The 11,368-nt window shown below is 42.7% G+C and overlaps 2 protein-coding genes across 4 annotated transcripts in view; one reads left to right on the top strand and one right to left on the bottom strand.

Annotated features, from left to right (window-relative positions):
* Window positions 1–3,920: 3,920 nt before the first annotated feature.
* LOC106574824 (PEST proteolytic signal-containing nuclear protein) lies at window positions 3,921–7,887 on the bottom strand. Of its 2 annotated transcripts, none has more exons than XM_014150915.2 (5): window positions 7,778–7,887; window positions 6,825–7,048; window positions 6,658–6,732; window positions 5,913–5,965; window positions 3,921–5,472 (listed from the first exon to the last, which is right to left on the bottom strand). In XM_014150915.2, exons 1-5 carry the CDS (start codon window positions 7,824–7,826, stop codon window positions 5,358–5,360), a joined length of 516 nt encoding a protein of 171 aa, XP_014006390.1. In that variant the 5' UTR covers window positions 7,827–7,887; the 3' UTR covers window positions 3,921–5,357. The 2 variants fall into 2 exon arrangements, with proteins under 2 accessions (XP_014006390.1, XP_014006391.1); XM_014150916.2 differs by having other exon boundaries at window positions 6,825–7,045; window positions 7,778–7,882.
* A 243-nt stretch (window positions 7,888–8,130) lies between these two features.
* The window catches only part of LOC106592813 (general transcription factor 3C polypeptide 3), a 93,008-nt gene continuing 89,770 nt past the window's right edge, over window positions 8,131–11,368 (top strand). For both annotated transcript variants that reach the window (XR_006759865.1, XM_045698276.1), the window contains exons 1-6: window positions 8,131–8,360; window positions 8,516–8,627; window positions 8,810–9,054; window positions 9,322–9,445; window positions 10,561–10,752; window positions 11,144–11,309. Coding sequence is in view for 1 of the 2 variants with exons in the window: in XM_045698276.1 (XP_045554232.1) it covers window positions 8,262–8,360; window positions 8,516–8,627; window positions 8,810–9,054; window positions 9,322–9,445; window positions 10,561–10,752; window positions 11,144–11,309 (938 nt within the window). In the remaining variant the exon portion in view is untranslated. The remainder of the gene's footprint in view (window positions 8,361–8,515; window positions 8,628–8,809; window positions 9,055–9,321; window positions 9,446–10,560; window positions 10,753–11,143; window positions 11,310–11,368) is intronic.

Genomic DNA, 11,368 nt, shown 5'->3' with positions numbered 1-11,368 from the left:
ACTACCCTTGGATACAATCCTGTACTTCAAATCTATTAAACTCCCCTATTTAACGTACTATTTGATTAATTGGACCCAAGCTTGCTTTACAACCTTAAAACTCCTTCAGTTTGTCTGCAAACAGGCCCCTTCTGTTTGCTAGGAATACCCTGCCATTATACACACAACTGTGTTTAATGTGCACCGTCCCTGTAAAATTAAAATTAACCCTGCAATTCACTTTACTGACTTCACCTTTTTCCATGCAATGGAAACAGATTATAATGTTAGCTTACATTCACTTCCTGTTCAATTCACTGGCGTTACTAAACAATCAAACCACGAATCAATAACCAGAATTTATCACAGAACTTTTACGATTCCATTATTCAGACCAGAATCGCTTCCAGCCACATATAGTCCAGCGCTCACAACCAACTCTCCTCTTTTAACCCGTAGGGAAAAATATTACCTCTTTTCAAACAACTTTCTGCCTTACCTCTATCGTAAGATTAAAACCAAAGTTACAACTTTATCCTCTCTTTCGACTTCACTCTTATGAAATGTCCAAGACTTTAAAAATACCATGTATTTCGCCAAATTTATAAAATACTTCTTTCAACTCTTTAAGCATAAAAATAAACACCTTTCGGTGGTTACAATTCTATCGCAATTACCTATCCGCTCCTTACAATTCATTAGATTTAGGTAACTGCCTTTTCCTTGATTCCGTCATTCAAATACAACTTCCATTCTCTATATGTCCTTTAAGCAGGCCTTTTAGACCACAAACCACGTACTTTATCGAATTCGCCTCGCTATTATTTTGAATGAATTAGGCTTTCAATTTAAACTAAACAAGCTATCAAAACGTTTGGTTTCTATCTTAAACAAACACTAACAACCGTATCGTTCCAGTCAAAACATAACAAAAATGTAATTTAATTTTAGTCCCCTGGTGCATGGGCTGGAATCTGAACCCGGGCCTCCCGCATGGCAGGCGAGAATTCTACCACTGAACCACCAATGCTATTGCTTAGGGCTGCAATTTCGGTGGTTGTGTCCTACTCGGTCATAATGTTTACAGGGAGCCTTACACTCCCGGGCGAAATGTCCCGTCTTATCGCAATTAAAAGGCTTTCTATCATCTGGTTCTATTCTTTTTCTACTCTCCCTGTTACCCCCACTTTCTCTTTGTCCTTTTTACAATCTTGGTTATTATGTCCCGTTTTGTTACAATGTTTCCACGGTGCCTCACAATCTCTAGCGAAATGACCCGGTTTGTTACAGTTAAAGCATCTATCTCCCCCTTTCTTTTGACTGTCTCTATCCACTTTTCTCAATACTTTTGCTAAATCCTGTTCTCCTTTCTGTGTCTCTGTGGGGAACTTGGGAGTCCTCTCCGTCTGAGAGGATTTACCACTCATGTTCGTTCAATTACTATTGTTTTTATTATGCTTCTCCTCACAATCTATGTGGACTGCTATTTATCTCTATGTGTGTGCTTTTAAAACTCTGATTCAATTAGTTCTAGGTGTATTCCTTACCTACTGATTAATTTCCTCTAGGATCTTAGAATAATTATTTTGGCGACTTTTGATAGACGAGACCTAATAATCTCACATGTATACAACAATAAGCTATTTCCCCAGAGGTTGTAAGGCCCTGGTTAACAACCCATTTTTCCGTTGTTTGTTTTGACTTTTGACTGATCCATATATCTATCTCACACGTAATTATCTTCTTACCCCCGTGGAAATTTCCCAATGTGTCTATGTGTTGCTACTACTCTCTATGTGTGTATTTCTTTCTTCTACTACGCCCAATTCCTCTCTTCCAATTGCCTAGAATACTACCTATATCAGGGTTCTCTATACAACATTCTAAAGACAGGTCACCAGGGTCTTTTAGTTTACACTGGTAGTGCAGATACCCTATGTCATTTCAGACAAAGTCACTGAGGACTTAACTTCTATGGACTAGGTGGGACGCTAGCGGGACACAGCCAGTGAAATATCAGGGCAGCAAATTCAAAAACAACAAAATGTCATAATTCAACTTTCTCAAACATAGAACTATTTTACACCATTTTAAAGATACACTTCTCCTTGATGTAACCACATTGTCCGATTTCAAAAAGGCTTTACAGCAAAAGCAAAACATTAGATTATGTTAGGAGAGTACATAGACAAAAATAATCACACAGCCATTTTCCAAGCAAGGACATGTGTCAATAAAACCCAAAACACAGCTAAATGAAGCACTAACCTTTGACGATCTTCATCAGATGACACTCCTAGGACATTATGTTACACAATACATGCATGTTTTGTTCGATAAAGTCCATATTTATATCCAAAAACAGCATTTTACATTGGCGCGTGATGTTCAGAAAATGTATTCCCACCAAAACGTCCGGTGAATGTGCACATCAATTTACAAAAATACTCATCATAAACGTTGACAAAATATAAAACAATTATTTAAAGAATTATAGATAGACTACCCCTGGATGCAACCGCTGTGTCAGATTTTAAAATAGCTTTACGGAGAAAGCACATTTTTCAATATTCTGAGTACATAGCTCAGCCATCACGGTGAGCTATTCAGACACCCGCCAAGTTCGGGGCAACCTAAACTCAGAATTAGTATTAGAAATATTCTCTTACCTTTGCTGATCTTCGTCCGAATGCACTCCCAGGACTGCTACTTCCACAGGAAATGTTTTTGTTTGAAATTATCCATATTTATGTACAAATACCTCCGTTTTGTTCATGCGTACAGATCACTTATCCAAAGGCATAACGCGCGAGCGCGGAACGAGAGACGAAAAGTCAAAATGTTCCATTACCGTACTTAGAAGCATGTCAAACGCTGTTTAAAATCAATCTTTATGGTATTTTTAACGTAAAATTGCGATAATATTCCAACCGGACAATAGCATATTCATTCAAGAAGAAAAAGAAGGAACGGCGTGCTCGCGTGACCACGCATATCCAATCCCTTTGTTGCCAGGCAGACCACTCAATAACTGAGCTCCTATTATCTGCCCAGTGACAGGAAAATGCTCAAACCACTTTCTGAAGGCTGTTGACAGCCAATGGAAGCCTTAGGAAGTGCAACGTCCCCCACAGACACTGTAGCTTCGATAGAGAATCAAAAGAAGAACTACAATTCTCAGACTTTCCACTTCCTGCTTGGATTTTTCTCAGGTTTTTGCCTGCCATATGAGTTCTGTTATACTCACAGACACCATTCAAACAGTTTTAGAAACTTCAGAGTGTTTTCTATCCAAATGTACTAATAATATGCATATTCTAGTTTCTGGGCCAGAGTAGTAACCTGTTTAAATTGGGTACGTTTTTCATCCGGCCGTGAAAATACTGCCCTCTAGCCCAGACAGGTTAACTATTCCCAGGTGGCTTCTACTCCCAATTTCTATCTCCCAATTGCATAGAATACTACCTATATCAGGGTTCTCTATACAACATTCTAAAGATAGGTCACCAGGTTAGAATCCGCAATCAAATCTAGAGATCAATGTCCAAACCACACAAGAATCATTCAAATATTTATCTGAATGTAGCCTAGACGTCAATTCCCCAAATCCGTGAATAAAGATTTACTGACCTTCGTCTTGTAGGCTGGGAAAAGCAATGTAGGTTGGATCCAGTCACCGTCCCTGTCAACCTTAGATATTTACCGGCCTGTTATGGAACCCCAATTTCAGGGGACAGGTCTTTAATTAACGAGTCTATGACCCGCCCGTGCACGGTTTTCGGCGTGTTACCTTAGGAAGACAGGGACAGATTTTTGGATCCGGCTCAAAGGACCAATTTGTTAAGAAAATTATGTTCTCAATGTTAACTTCAATTAAAATACTCAGTCTGCCATCCAGAATGTGTAAGATTCTGGTTTAATAACACAGACAGAGGACCAGCTTACAAGAATCAGAATAGTTTATTAAGGAGAGCGCTCTGCAGTTCATACACAAAACATCTATTATATACCAGGCTCCTCATTTACGCACACACATTACACACTAACACTAAGGAGAGTTAATTGTTCTTCCCCAGAACTCTCAACACCGTAAATTCTTACCCAGCCGACAGTTTCATATCTCTGAGATTAGGGAAACCTAGAGGGTTCAAGCTAGGTCAGGTCAACCACAGTTTAACAGTTCTTGATGTTTACTTAAACACACAGACCTCCATTCCTCTCCTATCCTAGTCAATCTGATGAGACTTATGCTTAACCCTTTAGTTACTTATTCTACAGGCTATATAGACCCTATCCCTACATTCCGGGTAGAATTATTTAATCATTTACACTCAAGCAAGAATTCCTTTAACATTAATACACCCCAGAAGAGGTATATTACTTATTTATATTACAAACGAACTACAGTACAGAGAAGGATGTAACATACTTGCATAAGCTACAGTTAAAGACAGCTGTTGATTGCCGAATAATTTGTTTCCTTATGTGAAGGAAAAAATGCTTACGTCACGTCTTTCCATTTTGAAAGAGTATAATTGCAGATAGAACAATGAGACCGATATTTCACCGGATGTATAAACGTGAAGCGTCTGCTTGTTCTGCCCACTACGACTCATTCGTTCCCCGTTTGAAACGACAGGCTGTGGTCTATCTTGGTTTAGTTATAAAAATCTTTGATAATACTGTCCTCCGCTCCTCTTCTTATACCCAGTAACATCATCAAGATTGTCAATGAGGCTTTACATTATTTATGCATATGAAGAATGTATACGATACACTGGTTTGCGCATTGTGGTTCAATTGCTTTTTTTGCATAAATATCATAAAAAAATCAATTTCATTTTGGAATTGAATGTAAGTTTATTGTCCTAATATGAATATTTCTACATGTCAACCTCAGGCACGGGACAAATGGTTCCTGTCTGTGATCACTCTGTAAAGGCATGACAGACAGTGCATAAAGAGGGAAAGGCCAGGGTTGAAAACCCTGTTAGGACAATTATAAACTAGTGATATATCCTAGATGAGTCAGAAACTATTATTAAGTTGTCTTGAAGTTCCCTTTCCCAAAACGTGTCGTCATTGCTCTTAACTACACCCACTCCAGTCCGCTATATAACACACGCACACACACACTCACATTTAAAACAAAAAATATGCTTGATAGCACGAATGTGTCACCATCATTACATAGCAGTATGTACATTGTTTTTACACCATCGTCAACAGACAAACGAAGACAAAAAGCACACTCAATCAAGGTGACATCATTCCACACATAAGCAAACACGGTGTGCAGTTTGACTGTTGTCATTAGCAACCCAGTAAGGCCGAGCCCTACTGGTCCTACTGTGACTAATAACCAATGAGGTGGAGCCCTATTGGTCAGTGTCCGTCTGAGACTTGAGCTTCCTCTCCCAGAGCTTCTGGTGGTCGGAGAATCCCTGCTTCCCCTTGTTGAAGGAGTTGGGGCCTGCTGACGTGGGCGTCTCCCTGTGGTGAACATAGAGAGTTATGTGGTCGTGGACCTAAAGGTTCTAGAAACCACTGCGCTCAGAACTGGTGCGTTGACCAAAATGAAAACATCACGTTGATTAGTAGTAGGTCCACGCTCAAATGACCCATGCAAACACGTGTGGTCATCACGCCTGGTTCAAATCCACCCAAAATACTAACCTATTCCCTATATAGTGCCCTACTTTTGGCCAGGGCTCTCTCCAAAGTGGTCAATATTAGTTAACTAATAGGCAATAGGATGCCATTTCAGAGACGCACACTAGGTAGAATACTTGACAAGGATCTAGGAATAGGTACATTACATTTAAATGATTTATAAACAGAGTATTATGTCAGAAAACCTGGAATTTCAGATAAAATTTGCGAGATATTGTAAAAACATTTTGAGATAATAATTCAAACGTTGTGCTTCTTACCTGCCAATGTTCTTCATCCTCATCTTGGCTTCTGCAGGCATCTCCTCCTCACTCTGTCAGAGCAGAGGAGAAAACAGCTGTTATTACAGCTCTGTGGTTACAGCACAGGCATTAGCATTGATGTTTCACAGCATATGACAGTTTCTTTGCACAACCTACTAATCTATTGGGATATTGTGTGTGTGTGTGTGTGTGTATGAAGGCGTCCGCATGCTTCCCAGCCAAAACAGTTTGTGCATATATTGTGACAACATTTTGTGACATTTCTGTTTGTTTTGGATTTCGGTGAAGGGTTTTTCGGGTACACAACATTTTCTTTCTAGAGGCAAGCTGAAGTTCGGAGCGGAAGTGTACGCCCCTTCGTCTCTGATTGGTCAACAGTAGGGATTCTTCAGTAGGGGTTCTTCAGTAAAGTCTTTGTCATTCAATGAGAGATTACTTTTCTTTGAAAAATACTGCAAGAAACATCTTAGTTAGATGTAAACTTACACGACTAAGATCTCCTCAGAAAAAACTTCTAAATTAATTACATTTCTTGAGTTCTTTTTTTATTTATTCTGACTATTTTGAGGAAGCGTATACTGGCTACAGTGTCTCAAAATGGACAAACAGTACTATTGCAGCTTTTTTCTCATTTTTCCAGCAAAGTTATTTTAAGAGAGTATGCAAGCACACTCGTTCGGTTCGGCTAGCCGAGTTTGGCTAGGCGCCAGCCGAAATGAAGCATGCTGACGCCTTAACTCACATCATCAGAGTCGACATTGAAAACCGAGGCCAGGGCTGGTTTCTTGGCAGGTACAGGTACAGGCTCTTTGGGTTTCTAAAATGGAGAGATACACACGTCTGTCAACCACACACACTGAGATAGATGTCACACACACACTAACCCCCCCCCCCCCTAATGGTACTCACACTAGCACCCAGCTTGATGGAGATGGGTGCAGGCTTCTTTATAGGCTGGCTGATCAGACCAAACCCTATCTTGGAGACTTTGGGGGCTGGGGGTACCGGGTGGCTCGAGGTGGACTCCTTCCCCGGGCCAGGGCTGACCTCCTGGGCCGAGCGTTTCCCCCCTCCTCCAGTGCTGGAAGAGACAGTCTTAGTTTTCACACTGCCTTCCTTCTCCTCCGGTCCTGCTGGAGGCGAAACAACTTACCAAGGTGAGCAACTGTTGCCTGGGAAACCAAGGATGAGCTACTGTTACCTGGGAGTGGTTGCCGGGTTACCGGTAGGTGGGTGAACCCATAGAGATCCTATTAAAGGAATTCCTAATTCTATGGGTGAACCTGTTTGGAAGTCGGTGTGTGAAAGGACCAAACACTTCCACTACTGTTGCGGTTATGGTCAGTCTTTTGGTCATAAACCTAGTTAGATATTTAACACTATTGCAATTTACCACATAGCATATGTGCATGCATAGCTTATAGTTCATTGCATATCATGTTACAGATTTGTAACGTTCAACGCATGTTGCATCCTATGCATTTATCTGTCTTAGCTAGATAAATGTGTCTTCTTATGAAACTGGCTGCATGCCAAGTGAAGCCCATATCAGTTGTGTTTACCGACAAAAGTTTTTGAAAAAACAATCGTAAACATTGCTCCATCATACATAAGCAGCTGCAGTGGCTAACCTAGCGATCTCGTGTAAAGCTAGCTAGCTAATAAAACCAGCTAGCTATCTAGTTACATCAATGGCTGCTATCTAGCTAGCTGAATGGGGACAGGCCGAAGCTCCGTTCACAAGCGGACACGATGAGCATGGGAATGTTCTATTAGTTACAGCTGGTCGATGTAACGTTATACTTCTAGTCTTATTTCGACAAGACAGCGATACATTGCCCCTAAAGATGTACTAGTATCACCTCCATCATCAGAGAGCCGCTTGCTGCTGTGCTTGTTGTAGTCCGCCATAACATCGGTGACGATGGAAGAAGCGAACGGGCTGGGATTTGTCTAACGATATGGTATAGAACAGCGCCACCTGCCGTTCCGGAATATGAACGGTCTGAACACAACAACAACAACCAAAAACGAATTTACTCCCAATGACTCATACCAAAATCATCAAAGAATAATATACCAATGTATTATCTTTATCAGATTCTTTATGTGTGTATTTGTCTCTCTTTGTATTTTTGTGGTTCGTGCATTAATCGATAGGTGGCGGTGTGTAACGATTTACAAATCTACCTTTTGAAGCGTCGAAGAAGACCTGCCGTCGCTTTGAAATACGTCATTAACAGTCGCCAGTGCCACTCGTGTTGTCAAAATGAAATGTTTACAATGAGAATTATCGTTGTTTTACGTGTATTTAAACACCATAAATCGTTTTAGTTAGTCGATGAGATGTCGGGGGTCAGCTCAGAGCTCATTGACTACCTGGAGGGAAGGATTTCATTCGAGCAGTTTGAAATACGGAGAGAGGAAAGAAAAGCTAAATTGAAGGTAAGTGGGACATCCTCTCTGCATGCTGTAATAACGTTGAAAAGATCAAACTTGTGTACAAGTTTTGGAGCTCGCAATGATATAATATATGCTACTGGAACGCCTTTCACGAATGCCTGTGTTGAAAGCATCTCATCTCGGATCTCTTCTCTCAGGTATCGAACGAAGGGCGTTCAGAGGAAGATGAAGAGATTGGACCAGATGACACTCTCCCCAGCACTTTCCACGGCCGCAGCCCGAGAAAATGTTCCAAAAAACGGCCCGCAGGTGTGAGTCTCCACTTGTTCAGTCATGTGTGACTGCTTGGTTTCGACAACACGGATCTTCTGCTCCCCACAATCTTGTATTAGCCCGCTGAGCTAAAGCCTAGGCACTCTTCATGTTTTCTTAAGCAATTCCAGTCAAGTCATTGTTGTATGCCAACTATCCACCTCTTCTGTCCTTGCCAGCGGATCCCGAGGAAGGCGTCAGCCCCTCTGTCCAGAAAGCCTTTGCCTCGATGATGGGGGAGGGAACAGAGACTGAACAGACTGAGGAAGAGGAGGATGATGATGATTATGAAGAAGAGGAGGAAGAGGAGCAAGAGGAGGAGGAGAGGAAGGTTGAAGCTAAAGAAGACGAGGGAGGCCCCTCAGCTGGGGATGTCTTTGCTCTGGAAATGGAGCTTAACCGAGAGAACAAGAAGATGATGAAGGTGACAATGAGATAAAGGCCCGTCGTCATTCTAACATGGTTCACAAGACTGTTAGCCCTCTGAGCCTTGACATTAGATCAGGGAGCTAACGCGATGTTAGCCATAGTTTGACCATAGAGGTGTTGTGTATGCGATACTAGTTGAATTATGGCTAGTCTCAGGCAAAGTTAGTCTAGTCACCATTTGAGCCTGGTTCACTGGTCATGCTGCAGTGTTTGTTGACACGGGACTATTGATGGTGATTGATGGTGATTCTGTACTGTCCAGGAGAGACGTAACCGCAGCAAGCTGCCCCGGGCCCTGAGGGGCCTCATGGGAGAAGCCAACATCCGTTACGCCCGCGGAGACAAGGAGGATGCCGTCCTGATGTGTATGGAGATCATCAGACAGGGTAGGTAGTGTTCCAGGATAGAGGAGATAATCAGACAGGAAGCTAGTGTTCCTGGACATAGGAGATCATCTGACAGGATGCCTAGTGTTCCTGGACAGAGGAGATAATCAGACAGGGTGGGTAGTGTTCCAGGACAGAGGAGATCATCTGACAGGGTGGGTAGTGTTCCAGGATAGAGGAGATCATCAGACAGGATGGGTAGTGTTCCAGGATAGCGGAGATCATCAGACAGGATGGGTAGTGTTCCAGGATAGAGGAGATCATCAGACAGGATGGGTAGTGTTCCAGGATAGCGGAGATCATCAGACAGAATGGGTAGTGTTCCAGGATAGAGGAGATCATCAGACAGGATGGGTAGTGTTCCAGGATAGAGGAGATCATCAGACAGGATGGGTAGTGTTCCAGGATAGAGGAGATCATCAGACAGGTTGGGTCGTGTTCCAGGATAGAGGAGATCATCTGACAGGATGGGTCGTGTTCCAGGATAGAGGAGATCATCTGACAGGATGGGTCGTGTTCCAGGATAGAGGAGATCATCTGACAGGATGGGTCGTGTTCCAGGATAGAGGAGATCATCTGACAGGATGGGTCGTGTTCCAGGACAGAGGAGATCATCTGACAGGATGGGCAGTGTTCCAGGATAGAGGAGATAATATGACAGGATGGCTAGTGTTCCAGGATGGAGGAGATCATCAGACAGGATGGGCAGTATTCCAGGACAGAGGAGGAACAGACAGGGCATTTATTTGTCACTAGACACTGCTGTAGTAGCCATCTCAATTCACAAAAGTCATTGTAGAGACTTATGCTGCATTCAGGACACGCTGTAACTAGGAAACTGAAAACTCTGAGAAAGATGATATCTGAATTTCTAACTTGGAAAGTATCAGAATCATCCAATAATTAGCTCTACACAAATAGCTTATGTTAATTTTAACTGGGAGGTTCAGAGTTTCCGACTTGTCATGAATGCAGCATTACTGACTGATCTGAATTCATCAAAATTGTCTTTAAAAATATATTAACCAGGAAGTGTCAATGAGGGAGGCCTTCCTGTTAAACGCTGACTAAAATTGAGTCCCACCTAACCCTTCTATTCACCGTTCTCCCACCAGCCCCCCTGGCCTACGAGCCCTTCTCCACCCTGGCTATGATCTATGAAGACCAGGGGGACATGGAGAAGTCTCTACAGTTTGGCCTGATCGCTGCCCATCTCAACCCCAGCGACTGTGAGGAGTGGGTCAAGCTGGCCGACATGTCTCTGGAGCAGGACAACATCAGGCAGGCCATCATCTGCTACACCAAAGGTGAGGTGACCCCTGACCTCTAACCCTGGCTCTCTGACCCCTGACCTGTGACCTCAAACTGCTAAAATCTGTTTTTTATTTGATTGATTTACTACTAGTTAGAGGTGGTTGATACTGATGGCCAACTAATGCTGGCTTGAGCTACTCATTTTAATTATCTAAGAATTTCAATCAATCAATGGCAACCTCACTGAAATAATTGTCTTCTAACACATTTCTCTATCGTCTGTCTGTCTGTCTGTCTGTCTGTCTGTCTGTCTGTCTGTCTGTCTGTCTGTCTGTCTGTCTGTCTGTCTGTCTGTCTGTCTGTCTGTCTGTCTGTCTGTCTGTCTGTCTGTCTGTCTGTCTGTCTGTCTGTGTCTCCCTCCCTTCCTGTCTCCCTCCCTCCCAGCCATTAAGTATGACCCCAGTAATGTGCGCTACCTATGGGAACGTTGCAGCCTGTATGAGCAGGTGGGGGAACACAAGCAGTCCATGGATGGGTACCGCCGTATCCTCAACCTACTGCCCCCTACTGACGGAGAGCACTTCATGCAGCTGTCACGAGACATGGCCAAGTGAGGCTAGTCCGCCATGCACATGTACACAGATACACACACACACACACACATCCAGA

Source organism: Salmo salar, chromosome ssa16, assembly GCF_905237065.1.
Source record: "Salmo salar chromosome ssa16, Ssal_v3.1, whole genome shotgun sequence".
NCBI lineage: Eukaryota > Metazoa > Chordata > Actinopteri > Salmoniformes > Salmonidae > Salmo > Salmo salar.
This window is presented reverse-complemented; position numbering and strand designations above follow the sequence as displayed.

Bases quoted from the DNA above. Each gene is read 5' to 3' on its own strand.
- LOC106574824 (XM_014150915.2), bottom strand. From the start codon at position 7,826: ATGGCGGACTACAACAAGCACAGCAGCAAGCGGCTCTCTGATGATGGA. The intron at 6,733-6,824 runs GTGAGTACCATT...TCTCCATTTTAG, and splicing joins CCATCAAGCTGGGTGCTAGT to AAACCCAAAGAGCCTGTACC. The intron at 5,966-6,657 runs GTGAGTTAAGGC...CTGCTCTGACAG, and splicing joins TCAATGTCGACTCTGATGAT to AGTGAGGAGGAGATGCCTGC.